Consider the following 19225-nt stretch of genomic DNA (forward strand, 5'->3'; position numbering starts at 1 on the left):
TTGACATCCCAAGTCAAGTATTGGCCACAAATTGTCTTGCAAAGATGCCGTAAAATACAGAAAAATCATTTTTCGGTGAGTCCTGGGCCTCATAGGATCCCAGGAAGCATCGTAAGATCGCCTCCCTCCTCCTGCCCCTCCACCCCTCACAGCCCTCCTACTGCCTAGTGGGGGCCTCCACCCACATCATCCCTGAGCCCATCTTCCCTCCCACTTTTTCCCTGTGCACCCCTCCCCGCAAGTAAAGCCCTGCTGTGCTTACTAAGTCTTGAGGTAAGTAAAAGTATTGACCTAAGCTGAGAATGGCCAGTCCACTGAACCCTCCTTGACGATTGCCCTTCAGAAGAGCAGTTCATTGATCCAAATGCGTCTCCTGTAGGAGGAAGGTATCAGGAGAGATTCGGGGCTCTTAGGCCGTCTCCTGCCTGGATGCAGCCTTGTCTAGGAGCATGAGATCCTTGACTTTACAGCTGTAGAAGTACTGGGACAGGAAGTTATAAAATCAGACACTTTAAAAAAAAAATTCTCTTTGCACCCATGATTGGATTCTTACTGTTCATCAAAGGTGAATCCCTAAACATTCAGAGAAGCCAAGAGCCACGTGCACTGTTTGGTTAGATTATTTCCCTCTGCTTTCTAAGTGTTGTTGTTTCTACTATTGATTGGCTCATTTTATTCTAGTTTAAAAGGAATTGAAAGCATCCTCAAGCATACATTGGATTTTCTTCTAATTTTATGCTTCATCCACAGGGTTAAAGTCACTGTGAATGATGTATCATGTTATTTTGAGTGAGGGGTAGTATTTTTTTCCTTGGGGTTCAGTTAAAGAAAAAAATGGTTCTGACACATGTTAAAATGGTAAGGAAGGCTTTATTCAAGACTCCTGCAAGAGGGGCATTGCATTAGGGGAGAGAATTGGGCTGCACATGTGGCAAGGACACATGGGGATGTATAGCCGTTGAGCAGAGTGAGGGGTCATGGATGGAAAATTACTGTGAGAGACAGCAAGGGTGGGGGGATGCTTGCTCAACATCTCCCTCCGTCTCCATAAGCCCCGCCCCCATTTTTTGCCAGAAACAACCAGATTCCCCAATTTTCCACAAGATGTCATACAAACCAAACTTTGCTGTCTCCTGGTTTACCCCAGGATTGCCATCCGTAAGCCCCTCCCATGTAGACACCACGGGGGTGCCACTGATGTACAGACTTAGAGTGGAAACGGGAGCTGTAATCGGACCTTTGCTGCATGTAGTGCATTACTGCTGCCTGAGCTCTGACATTTCATTTTACAGTCAGGGAAGCAAACGAGGAACCATCTTGACCCGTCTTCTACAGAAACAGAGCTTTTAAGGACACATGGCTAGAAAGCTCTAGATCTTCTGCCTCCGATTCATTCGGTGATGACCTCCCCCTGTTTCCCAGGGAGCGGAGCGCTCGGATATCAGCTGGCCCAGGAAAGGGGGAAGTGCAGTGCATGTGCCCGAGCTATGGACACAGGACGTCCCTTAGGGCGGGGAGAGAGACCCTTAGGTTGGAGACAGGTTGCTGACAAGGGTCAGAAAAAAGAAACCGAATAGCACCTGCAAAGACAGTTTTCTTTCTGGGAATCTCTGTGCCCCGAACCCAAGAAATGAATTGACAAGTCTGAGAGACATCTGCTTTCTAGTTGCCTCAATATATGGTTCATGGTTCTTAAGTAGAGAAAATACTAATAAGGGAAAGGGGCTCACATTTATTGAAAATCCGTAAATGCCCAATACTATATAAGGCACCCTGCATTGTTTTCACTAAACACTGCTTTTCTTAAGGCGTTTACTGTGTCTAAAGGTCAAGTCTGTTCTTCCATTGTCATTAAGTTTTGGTGGTTTGGTGAGGCTCCCACAAGTAACCCAGCTTTTAAAACAGATTTCTTTTTTACATTTCTTTTTAGCCTGAGAACCTATTGTACTACAGCCAGGATGAAGAGTCCAAAATCATGATCAGTGACTTTGGATTGTCTAAAATGGAAGGCAAAGGAGACGTGATGTCCACAGCCTGTGGGACCCCAGGTTATGTCGGTAAGGACTGCGCGTGTGTGTTTTCCCACTTGTCAACCTGATCGCTTGTCTTAAGCATTTGAGCCTGGCACGTGATCACAGCTGCCTTCGTTTCCCTTGAGGGAGGAATAAAAAGACTGAGAGACACTGGAATGAGTTTGAAGGGAAGTGACTTCCCCTGAAACCTTTTAATAGTTGGGTGGAAATCCCGTTTGATTTGGGCGTGGGCCTGTGTGGAGGCCAGGAATCGATTTGGGTGAATTCCCAGGTTCTAAGACCAGAAATATGTCATGTGTATCTATGTTTTTAAATGATTTACAGTGACATGTGGGATGACAATAAGGTGCAAACACACATAAAACAAAATGTTGAGATAGAAACACGTAGAAAGAAAATATTGGTAGGAGGAATCTGGTTCAGACCTTGACCAAGCCACTCTCTTTAATTAGCCAATCCTGATCTGTCCTGGAGAAGCCAAGAATTAAAGTTTTTTCTAAAATCAGAACCCCAGAGATCCTTTGTCCCTGACACTCAGAATGCAGAAAATGCTGTGGCAGACCTGAGCACATACTGAGACTCAACTTCCATCTTCTGGGGGCCCAGAGAAAGGCCATCGGAACTGTGTACGAAGTTATCGAGGCTTCCATTTGCATGACTGTATAAATGCCTGCTATGTACCAGATGCTGTTCTAGGCACTGGGGTGAAGACAGTGAATGAGACGGAACACCTGCCCTTGTGGAGCTGACCTTTCAGTTGGGAGAGACAGGCAGAAAAGAAACAGGGGGCATTTCAGATCTTACATGCTATGAAGAAGACAAAACGGGAGTGTATGATAGAATGACAGGTGTGAAGAGGGGTTGGGACATTTAAGGGGACAGGAGGAGACTCAGGCATTAGCCTTCATGACGAGAAGCAGCCCCAACCATGGGAAAGTCAGGGGACAGAGTTCCAGGTGGAGGCATCAGCTTGTGCTGGGGAGAGAGTGAGTACAAGCTAGGAAGGTCTAAGAGCAGGAAGAACTGAGACTGGAAGAGACTTTGAGAAAATGGAGACCAAGGCTGAATTCTCATCATACAGACCATGATGGCTTTTCTTAATGAGAACAGTAAGCCTGCCCTGAAGGAGAGGAGGTGATGTTAGATGACCAATGTTATTCCTGTTTGTTTGGGGATACAACCACGTGACCTTCCCAGGCAGGCTGAGGGAAGCAGGCCTCAGCTAAACGTGTCTGGGGCCCAGAGCATGGTCAGAAACTTCGAAAGACCTCGGAGGCAATTCAGGGCCCTCCAAGTGCTTGCATGATAATGGGCGTTAAGTCATCACTGTTAATGTCACAGCTGTTGCACTTTTAAAGGAACTCAGGAGAAAAGAACAGACTTGAAGAGAATAGAGACTAAAATGAGGGGAAGGGAAGGAAGCCACAGATTTAGGAGGAGATCAAGATGGTATAAATGTGGGAGGGGAGGAAAAGATGTGGTCAGTACCTGTTAGCTCTTGACTGTCACAGTACCCAGGAATTTTGTCCCTGGGTTGTGTGTATGCACTAGATATAGAAGGGGAGATGGTTCTGCTCGTGTCTGCGAAGCCAGCACATCTGATGGAGATGCATGGCAGGGTGAGCAGTCCCCGTTCTAGGAGAGAAAAGTCATGGTTTCAGGAAGAGCTTGGACTCCATCAGGAGGACTTGGATCAGCAGCTGTGGTGTGAGATGCACGTGTAGACACGTGTGTGCCCTGAGGGGGGGCCGTGGGTGGAAATGTGAGCGTGTGCGGTGCGTGTGTGATGTGTGTGTGTGTGGAATTTCTCCGGTTCAGTCCAAGCCACCAGGCAAGCAGCAAATAAAAATGAATGAGACAAGCTTATTCTCATTTCTCTTAAAAGACAGGGGGGAAAAAAGCCAGTTCCAACCGTGATGAGTCATAGGCATCAGAAAATGGACAGGCCTGTGAGGTCATGGGGTCCAGTCTCCTGGCTGGAATGGCTTTGCTCTGCTCTGCAGGGGCTGCTGCCCAGGCCACGCCGGGCGAGGAAGCTGAGGATGCTGTAGCCGCCCAGCTCCTGCTTCAGCACGTGGGCTCTGACAGAGAATGTGCATATTTACATAGACATCGTACTGTTCTCGTATTTGGCTCTGATGTTGGAAAGCTCCAGCACTTTCTAAATGGATTTTCGCTTTTTTCCATTTTGACAGAGCTTGTGGAATGGCAGTTTCTCTGGGTTTCTAAGTGGCTCCATCCTAGTGGTCTGGTTGCGTTTAGATGTCAGTCGCTGATGAGTCTGGGAACCGGGACTGGGGTTTGGATGTGGCCTTTGCTCTTTTACCCTAAATGGTGGCAAGTGGAGCCGTCGGGTAATTCTGTTGTCAGATACAGAGTTTTCCTGGAGTGAAGAGGAGAAAGGAGGACTATGGGAATATAGCAATTCTGTTTGTTCACATTTATTGAGCACCAAGATTCTTGGGGGACCTTTCAGGGTAAGAAAGGGGCAACACTGGAGAGCTTGTGTCTACGTAGACATGCCCTGGGCAGTGAGCAGCTGAGCTTAGGCTGTTTCTCCCCAACAGTCTGCATGGCAAGCTCCTATTCGGCCATTAAAGCCCAGCTTACGTGACCCTTTTTTTGTTTTTATTTTAAATTTATTTATTTGTTTTTATTTTTGGCTGTGTTTGGTCTTCGTTGCTGTGCACAGTCTTTCTCTAGTTATGGCGAGCGGGGACTACTCTTCATTGTGGGGCGCGGGCTTCTCATTGTTGTGGCTTCTCTTGTCGCAGAGCATGGGCTCTAGGCACGTGGGCTTCCGTAGTTGTGGCACAAGGGCTCAGTAGTTGTGGCTTGTGGGCTCTAGAGCGCAGGCTCAGTAGTTGTGGCGCACGGGCTTAGTTGCTCCACGGCATGTGGGATCCTCTCGGACCAGGGCTCGAACCCATGTCCCCTGCATTGGCAGGCAGATTCTTAACCACTGCACCACCAGGGAAGCCCTACAGGACCCTCTTTTGACTGCTTTCCCAACATCCATCCTCTCCTTTGTCATCCTGGTTATTTTCCTTTTCTTACCACATTGCATCAGCTTCCATATTTATCCGTGTCTCTCCCCCTCTCCACTAGGGCAGGGGCTCTGGCTTACTCATCTTTGCACAGATGCTTGTTGAATTCAATAAAAACCTAAGCTTCGTAAACATGAGCGATTTTTTATTTCTCTGCTCCCCTTCTCTTCATTCAGCATGTGTTTATTGAATTCCTGTTATGTGTCATGCACAGGAGTTTGGTGTTAGGAATACAAATACAAATTAGATAGAGTCTCTGACCTCAAAATTTTCACAGTATTGTGAGAGAGAGGGCTAACAGGTAAATTGAATAATGTATGGTAAGTGCTACATTATGCCTCATTCAAGAATTATTTATTTAGTGCCTACCTTCTGTGCTAGGCACTGGGGATGCATCAGTAGAAAGAAAAAACAACAGATAAAAATCCTCAACCTCGTGGTACTTACATCTGAGTGAGAGGGAAACGGGCTATAAGCAAACAGCTAAATATATTAATTAGCATCTTAGATGGACATGAGTGCTATGCAGAAAAATAAGACAGGAAAGACAATAGGAAGTGTGTGTGTGTCTGTGTGTGTGTGTGTGTCTCTGTGTGTGTCTGTGTCTGTGTCTGTGTGTGTAGGGGGTTGTCATTTTAACTACACTGATCAAAGCAGCCCTCAGTAAGAAGGTGACAGTGGGGTAAAGATATGATTGCAGTGAAGGAGCCAGCCATGCCGTTATTGGGAGGAAGAGCATTCCAAGGATGGTTCAAAGGCCCTGGGGCAGGAGTGTGGGAGGAGCAACAGGAGCAGGGTGAGAAAGGAGGAAGTCAGAGAAGCAGAGGGCAGGGCATGTGCAGACCAGGACTTAGAAGTCGCTGTCACGACCACGGGTGGCTGGAAGCCGCTGGAGGGATCTGAGGTAACGGGTGACATGATCCAACTTTCACCAAGATCCCTGTGGGGGACAGGCTGGGATAAGGAGAGGTGGCAGGGGGGACAGGGCCAGGGTGGAAGGAAGGAGACCAGCTAGAAGGCTCTGGAGTCGTCCAGGCGAGAAATGGTCGGGGCTGAGTCAGGTTGGCAGAGTGGAAGTGATGAGACGCTGTGGGATTCCGAATGTGATGTGCAGGTGACGTCATCAAGATTTTCTGAAAACCCAGAAGTAGGGTTTGAAAGAGAGAGACATCAAGGGTAATTCCAAGGGTTTTGGCCTGAGTCCTTGGAAGGGTGCAGTTGCCTTTAATTAAGATGTAGGGAGAGAACGTTGCAGAAGTATCACCAGGGGTTCAGGTTTGGATTTGATAACATCTGTGAGGTCCGGAAGGCAGCTGGAATAGGAGTCAGGTCTTGAGGGGAGACTCTTGTTTTGCACAGCAGTTCTGTCCTATAAAGTCACTGTGAGCACTGAACGGGCAGACCCTGAGCCCCACTCCCAGGGGAAATACAGGGCTGGGTTCCTGCGGGTCTCTAGTCCCAGCACTGTCATCAGCTGGTCAATACTTGACCTTGTTATGTGTGTATCTCTGTCCAGTGTCACTTTATTTAATATTGTTGCTGATTCATTACCATTGAGCTTAGGCTGACAACGCTGTAACTCACGCCTAAGTGAAGCTTATCGGACTTGCGTTTTCTCCGTAAGGCGCAGCCTTCTTGTGCTTGGGAGCACTGGACAGCACCTCAGCACTGACACCTGGGGGCCGTTTTTTTTTTTTTTTTTTGCGGTACGTGGGCCTCTCACTGTTGTGGCCTCTCCCGCGGCGGAGCACAGGCTCAGCGGCCATGGCTCACGGGCCCAGCCGCTCCGCGGCACGTGGGATCCTCCCGGACCGGGCCACAAACCCGTGTCCCCTGCATCGGCAGGCGGACTCTCCACCACTGCGCCACCAGAGAAGCCCTGGGGGCCGTTTTTAATAGTGAAATCAACAGAATGCACAAAAGTGTGGGAAAATGTGGCACTAACTGGACCATAAAAACTATAGTTCTTATCACTGTGAGAGACAAAACAAGAGGGCAAAGCATTGCGGTGTTCGCCCTCAGCTGGGAGCGAGCACTCGGGTGACTCCCTGCCCACTCTGGGCAGGTCTACAAACGACCGCAAAAGCATCCCAAGTATTGATTTGGGGGCTGCAGATGAATTTTAGCGAGTAGGCAGATCTCAAATATGGATCCATGAGCTGTGGGGATGGACGGTATTTGGGAACTGATAGCCTCTGGTGCATTTTATTTGGTTTTTTTGTTGTTTGGGGTTTTTTGTTTTTGTTTTGTTTGGCCTCACCACGCGGCATGTGGGATCTTAGTTCCCCGACCAGGGATATCAAACCTGTGCCCCCTGCAGTGGAAGCGCAGAGTCCTAATCACTGGACCTCCAGGGAAGTCCCCTCTGATGCATTGTAAAGCCATGAACCTGGATGGAATCATCAAGTGGGGGGCGGGTGTAGATGGAGGAGAGGAAAGGTCCCAGGGCTGAGTCCCGGGGACTCAGAGGGACAGAGAAGGGACAGTGAATGGCGTAGGAAGAGAACCAGGGGGGTGTGTGGCATCTGGACAGTACTTCAAGGAGGATGAAAGGAAGAGAACCAGGGGTGTGTGTGGCATCTGGACAGCACTTCAAGGAGGATGAAGTGCCTTGTGTCAGCTGTGGCTACAAAGTCAGGTAAGATAAAGACTGAGTGGGGACCACTGGCTTGGGGAACCTTAAATTATAGATTAATCGAACAACTAATTATTTCTGTGGGAGCCTGGTAGTCAGAGTAATGCTGCAGAGAAGATGAAACAGGTCTTCATCAGAGGACCCCAGTGTGCTCTCAACCTGGGGCTGGACACAGCCCCATCCACCTGCCCACTCCCCCCCACAAGCAGTCTGATGGGGACACTATTTGGGACCTTGGACACAGAAGCCACGGCCTCCTTTTTGCTGGGCAGTTTTTCATTTGAACAGGGCAGAGCCATTAGGCATCTACGGGAGAGAAGGGAGGGAGTACTGTTCCCCTGCTGCTCATCCTGGGGGCCACACGTCCCAAGAGCCCAAGCTGGGAGCAGAGGACGGCTGTCGGCTTTAGTTCAGATTCCTTCGAGGCAGTGTTGGTGTCCATTGGTGAGCGCAGTTGTTTTGTTGTTGTGTCAGTTATGACCTAAATGACTCTTCAGCTGAATAGTTAGTTTCACCAACCTCAAGTTACTACTTCAATTTAAATGAGTTCTCTAATAATGAAGAAATAATGGGAAAAGGGCTGTTTATCCTAAGTGTCCCAAGGCACAAGTTACCCTGGGAGAAAGCAAAGAAATCTGAGCCTTTTGAACTTCACCCTTGACCCTTAGCAGCTGCCTGGTCCTTACACACCCCGTATAAGGAACCAGGGCCCATGCTGAGTGTCAGGTCACTGATGACAGGAGATGGCGGGCATCTCTCCATCCAGGTGTATTGCGTTCCTGCTGCAGGCGGCGCCTAGGGCTCTGTCAACACCTGGGGCTCCTCCAATGCAGTATGGCCAGTGGGTGATACGGATCCACGTAAGGTATCGTGTTTGCAGTGTGAAGTAACTGACATAGTTCAGAAGCAGCCTCACAGATACAGGCGAGAGACGGATCAGTAAGGGCTAGAACCAGCAGGGGAAAACTCACAGAGGAGGCAAGATTTGAAGGAAGGGTGGGACTCGGGCCAAGACGAAGGGTTTACGGATGCAGGCGAGCAGGACAACGACGGTCCAAGGTCATGAATGGCTTCTGGTATGGAGGGCCTGGGGGAAATGAGCAGACTCACTTGGGGAGGGAGGGCATGCATAAATAAGTTCTTGGAGAGAATTGAGGAGAAATGATAAGGCCGTCTGGTGGCAGTCAGCTCCTCAGGGTAACATGGTGACCGTTAATGTGGTATTGACCTGGATTTAGAATCCATTGAATTGAGTCAGATATAACATTCCCCTTGGCATTGCCAATAAGAGATGGAAGTCAGAGCTGAGAAAGTTTGTAAAATGATTTATGCAACTTGCTCCACTGCGTTAATTAAAATAGCCGAACGGGCTCTCTTGAATCACTAAATAGGAACCGAAAGTCACAGAAAGCACCCATGTCAGTCGTGTAATTGACAAGACACTACAAGATGACAAATGTACTTCTGTTCTGTAGAAGGAAGCCTGTCGTTTTATTTCTCGATGTTGCTATTTGCACACCGATGTGATTTCTCAGATTCTATGGGAAAATTAAACTCTTCTAAAAGAACTTGGAACCTTTGTCTCTAGACGAAGTGACAGAGTGCCTCAGCAGAGGAAGGCAAGCCTGTGCTCTGACTTATTCTTCCAAAGACTAGTCTTTCTTATTCAGGGATTGCAAACTGCCCTTTTAAAAAGGGCAAGAAGGCTGGGGTGGTGCTGGGTGGCAGGACTCCTAACTGCTTTGTGATGTTTGCCTTTGAGCAACATGAGACTTGCTTTTTTCATCGAGCCTTTTTGAGTGATGATACATCCCTTTGCAGTATTCCATTTGGAGTGCATACTGGAAACCACTCTTTCATTATTTAATGTGCCTCAAAGATAGGAAGGTGCGTTTCTGTCTGATCCATCATTGTGTCTATAAGCAGAGCCACATCTTGGTTCTCTGCAAGGTGGCTCATTGTTATATTACTTAAACTGTGAAGAAGGAGGCATTCCAGTTTCTTCTCGCAGCTTAGTCACCTGCATAGACATTGCCAAAGTCTTTGGTCTAGCCCTGGCTTAACTTGTCTAAAATAGTTTAAACAAGTTTCGTTGTGTTCTCTTCTAAGTGGAAATGGAGAACAGTTGGTTCAACGTTCTCAGCATATTTTTTCACCATTAAAGGAATACTTTTAATTCATGGGATCATCGCATTTTTAAAGCTTGATAATGGGCTTGAGGTTAGGATGAGACCTTGGAAACCAGGGGTTCCAGGAACCAGGGTTCCGTTTGGGGATGAGGGACTATTCTCAGAGCCACCCAGCCTGTAGCTGGTGGCAGTCACAACAGTGGGTCTTGACTGTGAGATTCTGTCTCTGCCATTGCTTACGTGTAAGGAAGACCTGAGCCCTTCCCTTAAAATCTTGGGTTCTCAGTTTCTCGTACGTAAAATAAGCGTGCTGAACTGATCGGTCATCAAATCGGGCCCTGCCGCTTACCCCTTACAAAATCAATACTCACAAATGTTGACAGAAAGGAAGGTTGCCTTTAATCTGAATGCCGGCAATCTGGGGAGATGGTAGACTCAGCGTCCCCCCAAAACTACCTCCCAAGATTCTGCTCCACCATGAAAGCTTTTAAAGGGAAACAGGGAAGTAATCTCGGTGAATCTTTGAGGTAGGGGGTCAGAGTTGTCGCCATCCCCACTGTGTGCAGGCTGGGTGCAGGCTGGTCGAGTCCTCGTGATCTTTCTTTAGACCCCACCTTGTTCACACAGTTTGCAAGATTACTGAAGGGAAGCTAAGGAAGAGATCTGGTCATCTGTCAGTTACTTACTTTTCATTCCTACTTCTCTGGTCTATGAAAGAACCAAGAAATTAGACAAAGTATTGTGTGATCAAAAGATATGAAAGGTGTGCTCGGGCTGGAGATGAGTAGAGCATGGGGCGCCTGGTTTAAGGTTAGTGACAAGGCAAAGGGGCACCTTCTGCAAAGAGCTCTTTCCCGCAGAGGTTTTTCCTGCCGAGAGCTGCTTACGCATTGACCTCCATGATTTTTTTTCTGGTTCTGCTGTTCTGTATTTCTACAGATGTGTGACTTAGTAGCCTTTAAGTGTATAAATATTCGTGTGTCAAGGATATTGACTGTCGTTTTTTCCCATCTTCACTCAGAACAGACAAGAAAAAATTCAGTTAAATTGACATCATCCGTCTCTGTCCTCCTGAGCGGGCTACGTCACGCGGTTCCTTTTATCTTTCCTCGTAGATCCTCTGTTCCTGCTGCTTTAATCTTCACTCTTCTGTGTGGTCATTTTCTCCCAAAGAGCTCGGTTTTTATTTGTTGTTCACTTAAATACCGTATTTTAGTACACGGCTCTGAGCATTACATCATTGTTCTCACCCTCTCAGACTGTTAGCGTTGAAACAGGATTTTATGTAACTGATAAATTGTCACACAGGGCACAGATGAGTAGGCGGGGGACCCACATCAGAACTTTCTCGTTCCTTCTCTCTCAGCAGCGACTCAGTGACAACCGGCAGCGACCGTTTCATCACACTGGGCGCTTGCAGCCAGACCCCATGTGTCAGAGAGAACAGCGCCTCCCCACGTGGGGAGACCTGTAGGGCCTGGTATTAGCCTTGACATAGTGAATATGGACGAGGGCGGAAGCTCATGATCAGAACGTGTGCCAAGTAGACCCAGCCCTGCCCTGGAAAAGCCCCCACCCCACTAAATCCCTCTTAAAACTATTTGTAGAGCACTCTCCACCTTCTGGAACTCCTGACGGCTCCTCTCTCAGTACCTGAATCCTGGGGTGGAGTTTCATGGTTTCTAAACTGGTACCATTTTGCAGTGGTGGAAAGGAAAGAAGCACTGCAGCATTTTGTAACTTACTCTTTTTTTTTTTTCTTTTAATGTTTATAAACCAAAACACTGGAATGACCGTAACAGTATTCTTCACGTTGAAGTGTAGCTCATCAGATTTCAGAAGTGAGGAGGGCTTCAGTGCAAAGTAACCGTCCGGTTGCGGTTCACAAACCCGTTAGGGCAGAGGTGGAATCCTGGGACAACCGGCAAGGAACACATTACGGGGTTATCCGTTGCCACATTGCTCTAAAACGCCTTACTCAGAACATTTTTCTTCCTCTGTAGCGCTGAGTTCCAGGTCTCTCCCACATTTGAAAACACCAGATACCAGCTGCCCTCCCGTTTTCCACTCCCTTCCCGTTCCGTAGTCTCTCCCCACCACCCATCAGCCACATTTTGGCTTCGGCGGCATTTGAATAGTAACCCAGCTCCGATCAGACTGGTAATGAGAAACCAAGATGGTGCTTTAATGGGGACTCTTCATGCCTGTGGTAAAATTCAAGAAGCTACTAGGAAAATCCAAGTGAGCTGCTCATCTGCGATGCATTCTTAGTAAATTACGGCTCTAGGGGAGGGTGAGAAAGAGCTAAGGAACCTATAACCCCCAGAAAGAGAACAGAGCTGTCCCAAGAAGCTTCTGCTCCTCTCGTGCAGCTCCGGGCTGAGGACAGACCACCGGCGAGGAATGATTCTGTATCTGAGCTGTGTTTTTATTTGCCAGCAATCCAGACTGCAATCCCCTAAACCTAGGTGAAGCAACACCTGTGTATTAAGATGCTCACGGTAAAGCCCCTCGGCGCATTTTTTTTTTTCTTTTTCAATACCTCTCCTGCTGAAAGTTCTACTGGCGGGAAGCAGACCTGAGTTAACCCGTTCAGTACCACCTCCTCGTTGTAATGCAGCTCTTACTGAGACTGGATGCTCCTCTGAGCTGTATGCCTGAATCTTACTTTCCTTGATCTTAGAATTTTATTTACCGTCTCTGAACAGTCCACTGCTGGGTAGAAAGGTCCTCTTTCTCTCCCACTGTTTTTTTTTTTTTTTTACAATGTTGTGTTACTTTCAGGCGTACAGCAAAGTGATTCCGTTATACATATCTATATCTATATAGACATATATGTATATATCTATTCTTTTTCAGACTCTGTTCCCTTATAGATTATTACAAGATATTGAGTAGAGTTCCCTGTGCTATACAGTAGGTCCTGGTTGGTTATCTATTATACACAGTAGTGTGCATCTCCCACTGTTTCAGTGACATCCTTTTCACCACAATGATGACACGCAGTGTCACTAACTCTTTGGAACTATATTACAGTTTGATTTAAGACTATCCACTCATCCTCCAGCAGAGGAGCTCTGTCCCTTCTCACTACCTTTGGAAATCCCTTAGGGACAGGAAAACTTGGATCAAGTGTCCTTGGACACAAATCCCTGAAGGTACAGTTGGCCGTCTGGATCCACGGGTTCCACATCCTCGGATTCAACCAACTGCAGATCAAAAATATTTTTCAAAAATCGCCAGAAAGCTCCAAGAAACAAAACTTGAACTTGCTGCTTACCGGCAACGACTTACCCGGCGTTACCATTGTGTTAAGTGTTACGGGTCATCTAGAGGTAAAGTGTGCAGGAGGATGTTGTAGGTAATATGCAAATACTGTGCCATTTTTTTATGTATGGGACTCCAGCATCCACCGATCTTGGTGTCCACAGAGGGTCCTGGACCCCCATCCCCACAGATGCTGAGGGACAACTGTATGCCTTAGAATGAGGGGACACCTGCAGCTCTACGGGTGAGCACAGATTCTTTTCCATGAAGGCCTAACACTGGGACAGACTGGCAGGTGCCCTTCAAGACAGGAAACTGAGGCACAGAAAGATGATGAATTCGAGGTACACTGGTGCAGAGCCCAGCCTCTAATTCTGTCCTCTGAGTCAGTGCTGGGTCAGAGGTGACAGATGCTAGCACCAGCCTACAGGTGCACAGTCTGATTTTAAAACCCGCATGGAAGTTCGGTGCTCTCCCATGAGACCACCTACTCCTCTCTTAGGCTCCTTCCTGTAAAGATGCTATCACGTTGCCAGCCTGCCCAGCAGAATGGAACTTGAATCCAGGCCCCCTGACCCCTAGGCCTCCTGACCTCCTTTCATGAGCGACTTGGGAAAAGGCATGATATCAAAAGAAGACTCCACTCCCTCTGACCATGACTGGCGTTCGTGTCTCAGAGCCTTTTCCTCCCCACATGGCATGCATTAAGTTCAAGTCAAATGCCTTTCTCCGTGGCCTCCTCAGGGAGACGAGGCCAGCCAGCAGGGTCAACAGATGAACCTGAGACAAGCTGTAGGCTGGCAGGTTGCCCATCTGCCTGCGTGTCTGTCTGCTGACATCATAGGCTATATAGTAGGTTAGAAGTTTCAGGTTCATTTTCAAAGACAGAAGCTTGTTCAAAGACAGGTAGAGGTGCTGATCTGAGTGTCTTGTCAGCTCTGTTTCAGCAGGTGGCACAGATGGCAGCAGTTGTACACACTCCAGAGAATTAGGGAATGCACCCCAGTGTTCATAGCAGCACTGTTTACAGCAGCCAAGACATGGAAGCACCCCTAAATGTCCATCGACATTGGATAAAGATGAATGGATAAAGAAGATGTGGCATACACACACACACACACGCACGCACGCACAATGGAATATTCCTCAACCATGAAAAAGAATGAAATAATGCCATTTGCAGCAACATGGATGAACCTAGAGATGATCATACTAAGCGAAATAAGCCAGACAAAGATAAATACCATATTATGTCACTTATATGTGGAATCTAAAATATGACGCAAATGAACTTATTTGTAAAACAGAAACAGACTCAGACATAGAAAACAAACTTATGGTTACCAAAGGGAAAAGGGGGTGGGGAGGGATAAATTAGGAGTTTGGGATTAGCAGATACACACTATTATATATAAAATAGATATACAACAGGGTCCTACTGTATAGCCCAGGAAACTATACTCAGTATCCTATAATAAACCATAATGGAGAAGAATATGAAAAAGAATATATATATGTATATTCTTTTTCATATTACTGAATCATTTTGCTGTACACCAGAAACTAACACAACACTGTAAATCAAGTATACTTCATTTAAAAAGAAAAAGAATTAGGGAGAAAATTAGGATATGCCCATTTTTATAACCGGTCTTGCAGAATAATCTTTAAACATCCCTTTAAAAAAGAATTATAATTGGGGCCAATGAAAACAAGAACTGGTTAGAACTGGGCATTGCACCCTTGTAGCTACTTAAAGGATGGGGAGAGCTCAGGACAATGGGGATGGGAATCTTGATAACACCTGGCCTGGAGGTAGGAGAGGGTGGGGCTGGGGGAAGGAGGGGGGCAGGGCAGGGAGAGGAAATGTGGAAGGAGCACAGCCTCTCCCCTCAATAAATGCAGAGCCACGAAGGGGCCACGCACAGCCAGAGGTCCTCGGCCATCACATGGATCTCTAATATCGGGACAAATGGTCCTGATGCCCACAGCGCTGTCTGTCAACCATGACGAACAACCTGCTCCTGCTGCCGTGCCTAGGCTGGTGCCTGGACCAAGGGGGGATGATGATGTAAACGTGTTGGTGATGAAGTGACCACAAGGATCAAGAACTAGATGAACAAAGGGACCAACTGGCTCCTTCCAGCTCTAAGATTCAAGTTCTCCTGACCTGCCCTTCCATCGCGTGTGGGCCCAGCTCTGTCCTGACTTCTGAGGGTTTTCATCAAAAGGGTGGAAATCTTCATTTATGAATCATTTTATGTTACGCTAGAACCGAAGGAAAGTACCAAATGATATCAAGAATCCGTTCAGCCTTAATTCTAGAGAGTAATAAAACCTACATTCCTTTTGCTCCTATGATCTTTCCAACTTTTCCTCCTTACATAACAACTACTAATTATACCCGTACATATGTGCTGCATATTTCCTTTAAGCCTCATAACAATCCTAAGAGTTGGGCTCTCTTAATGTTCCCATCTAACAAAATGGAGGCTGAGAAGGATTAAGGGACTTACCCAAGTCCACACATGTCGTAAGTGGTGGAGCCTAGGTTTCTTTCACTGAAAAGCCAATGTGCCCGACTATTTAAAACTTCTTAAATCCAGACAACTAAAGTCATTTTAAGTAACAAGAACCTAAATCCCGGCAACCATTTCACATGCTTCAGACCCCTCCTACTCTTTCATCTTTACGCCTATTACTTTATTCTTGGAAAACAACATGAACGACGTGCATATATATACGTTTATTAACAGCACCACTAGCCACAGCGATTTCTTTCCCCGGCTGTATCTTTCTCATTCTGTTTGCACCTTGCCCATCATTTGACTATTGGAGGTAATATTTTCTTTCCTTGGATATTTTTGAGTTTTATTTAGAGTAAGTTCAGTATTTTCAGGGTTGGATTTTGACTGAGTTCAACTTAAAAATCAACACCACCTCTCCCATCTTGCCATGATCTTGTCTGACTCTGATCATCGTCCTTAGGAGGGCGGCCGAGGCTGGCACTACGTCTGTGGCTTGTGTCTACCCTCAGTGCCCTGGAGAACAGGTGTGCCGTGAGGGCAGGGGCCAGGTGTGCTTTCGTCACCCATAAAGCCAGTGCCTGAAGTGGGATGCAGCCCATTAAATGATTGAATAAGGAGAAACACCACCACCATGGTTCTGGACCACAAGCTCTCCTTTTCCAGCATCAAGGGCTGCTCCTGCCACCCAGGGCTGCCCCTCCTGCTTGTGTCCCCACCCTTATCCCAGTAGAAGGGGTCATATTTGAAGTACGAAGAGGAGTGGTCCTCAAACGTCCGTGGAGGGGAACAGATCACCTTGAACATGAACGTGGTAACACGATGAGATCACATTCTCCCCGCTCTCTGCAGAGACGGTTCTTAGCACATCCTTGGACGCAGGAAATGGGAAAATTCCTTTTCTGTTTTATGAGAGCCTGAGGACTGGTGACTGTGGCCCCCACCTTCACAAGCCACTGTCCTCGTTTCCAATTCCACTTGGTTAAGCCTTTTTTTCCTCTCTCTCTTTCAGTAAGGAAAATGGGCAACTTAGTTGTTTTAAAAACAACATGAAAAGTTTCTGAAATTCTGTTTTTTTTCTTTCTGAAATCTCTGGAGTCCTTCCCTTTACCAGGAAACCTTGCTCTGAATCAATATAAAACAGCTCGGTTTATAGAAGACGTTTCCCACCAAGTGGAATTTTCCACAGTGCGTTGGTAGTGAGTCTCACAGCAGTAAATTCAATTATTTTAAATTTTGAACGTACTGTTTCACTAAAGAGCGTGGGTTAAGCCTGGGGCTCAGAGGAGGGAACATCTGTCCACAGATCTCTCCAGTAGCTCGTGGGATGCTCTGCTGAGGCTGTGTGGTTTATATGGAACTCACTTCTATTGACTGGTGTAAATTAAGCTGATGGGATACTGTTTCTATCGGCAGTAGCCTCAAAAAACCTGAATTGATGGTCCCCAAGATCTGACCAGGAAGGAGGTTCTGAGAGATCATTTAACAGACTATCTTTTCTGCCATTTAGCCCTAGAACTAATAATTCTGAAATCCCTTTGAGAAAAGCTTTTAAAAGGAGAGCAACGTGAATGACAGACACCCACAGAGAATTAGGGCTAATTCTGGTTCTTTTATCTCCCAGATTCATGTCAGAAACAGGGCATGTATTCAGCAGTTTATCTTACTTGCACCTAATACAGGGACTTCCCAAACGACAGTTGCTTGCAATCCAAAATTTATTTGTGACCCTCTCATTTTTTTGTTCCTGTAGGTACTCACCAAAAATATTTGAGGCAGCTAAGTTTATTTGTAAATCAGTTGTCTGGCGTTTGGAAAACATTTTCTTATAGAAATAATGGCGTGTGTGTTGAGTAGGTTGGGTTCAGTTGCATCACCATTTGGTGAACTACCAGAATGTACTAAGCCCTGAAAATACAGTCTAGAGATGTTCTCCAGCAGCATGAAGTCTGGACCTTGACAGTGTGATTCACACAGCAGTAAAGGGATGGATAAGGTATAGTAGGAGCCTACCAGAGGCTAGTGTGTTACAGGGTTTTGATGAATAGACCTGGGAACCCAACTGTCATGGCCCAACGCATGTCACCCAGGTGGAGCTGCGTCCACCCCACCCCTGTTCTCTCCACCTCTATTGTGGCTCTTAGCATTTGCCTTGAGGCGCTCCTATGTTGAATGCACGCATATTTACAATTGTTATGTCTTCTTGGATTGATCCCTTGATCATTATATAGTGTCCTTCCTTGTCTCTTGTAACAGTGTTTATTTTAAAGTCTATTTTGTCTGATATGAGTATTGCTACCCCAGCTTTCTTTTGATTTCCATTTGCATGGAGTATCTTTTTCCATCCCTCACTTTCAATCTGTATGTGTCCCTAGGTTTGAAGTGGGGCTCTTGTAGACAGCATATAGATGGGTGTTGTTTTTGTGTCCATTCAGCCAATCTGTGTCTTTTAGTTGGAGCATTTAATCCATTTATATTTAAGGTAATTGTCGATATGTATGTCTCTACTGCCATTTTCTTAATTGTTTCTGGTTTGTTTTTGTAGGTCTTTTTCTTCTCTTGTATTTCACGCCTAGAGAAATTCCTTTAGCATTTGTTGTAAAGCTGGTTTGGTGGTGCCGAATTCTCTTAGCCTTTGCTTGTCTGAAAAGCTTTTTTTTTTTTTTTTTTTTTTTTTTCTGCGGTTCGCGGGCCTCTCACGGAGCACAGGCTCCGGACGCGCAGGCTCAGCGGCCATGGCTCACGGGCCCAGCCGCTCCGCGGCACGTGGGATCTTCCCGGACCGGGGCACGAACCCGTCTCCCCTGCATCGGCAGGCGGACTCTCAACCACTGCGCCACCAGGGAAGGGAAGCCCCTGAAAAGCTTTTGATTTCTCTGTCGAAACTGAATGAGAGCCTTGCTGGGGAGAGTATTCTTGTTGTAGGTTTTTCCCTTTCATCACTTTAAATATATCATGCCACTCCCTTCTGGCCTAAAAGGCTGACTTCAGCCAAGCCTAAGAGGCAGTCGGGAGGTTGGACCAGCCACCTATCTTGGATCTGTCCCTTCAGCACTTCTGGGTGGGTGGTCTCTCTACTGCCACTGATAGCCACTGACAGTCCCCAGGGCCCAGGCCTTGAAATGCACTGGAGGAACGTGTATGCCCACCCCACTGGAGTCTTTCCCTTCTGCTATGGCTGTGCCAGGAAACTGAGCCCTTTCCTGCTCTGCCTGGGGTTGATGGCATCACCGACAAGCCACGGTGCCTCTTAATGACTACTTTCTCTGTCAATAGCTCCAATTAAGTTATTTCGATTCAAAGCCTCCCTCTGTTAGAAGGTGTGGGGTTGGCCAGAGTCACTGCCAACCTCCCACGACACATGAATTATGCTGGGTACAATTAGGAGAGAAAATCTGGGCTTCCTCAGCCTGGGAGCTCATTTGTCGTCCCAAAGTTTGTAAGTTGGATGCTGTGACTTTTTAGAATTACAGCTGAATTCTTGCCAGTGGTATAAGATTGATAACACAAGGGAGTTTGGCTGGTTCTCAAAGTGAAAACGGGTCTATGAAAAGATCAGAAAGAAGGGGATTCTCCCAGCACTCCAGCT

The 19225-nt window shown here is 46.8% G+C and overlaps 1 protein-coding gene across 3 annotated transcripts in view; it reads left to right on the forward strand.

The window, feature by feature from the left end:
- Positions 1–19225, forward strand: part of CAMK1D (calcium/calmodulin dependent protein kinase ID) — a 417212-nt gene that overhangs the window by 357455 nt on the left and 40532 nt on the right. For all 3 annotated transcript variants that reach the window (XM_060006055.2, XM_060006054.2, XM_060006056.1), the window contains exon 5: positions 1931–2057. In XM_060006055.2, the coding sequence (XP_059862038.1) occupies positions 1931–2057 (127 nt within the window). The remainder of the gene's footprint in view (positions 1–1930; positions 2058–19225) is intronic.

The sequence above is a fragment of the Delphinus delphis genome, chromosome 2 (genome assembly GCF_949987515.2).
Source record: "Delphinus delphis chromosome 2, mDelDel1.2, whole genome shotgun sequence".
NCBI classification, from domain to species: domain Eukaryota; kingdom Metazoa; phylum Chordata; class Mammalia; order Artiodactyla; family Delphinidae; genus Delphinus; species Delphinus delphis.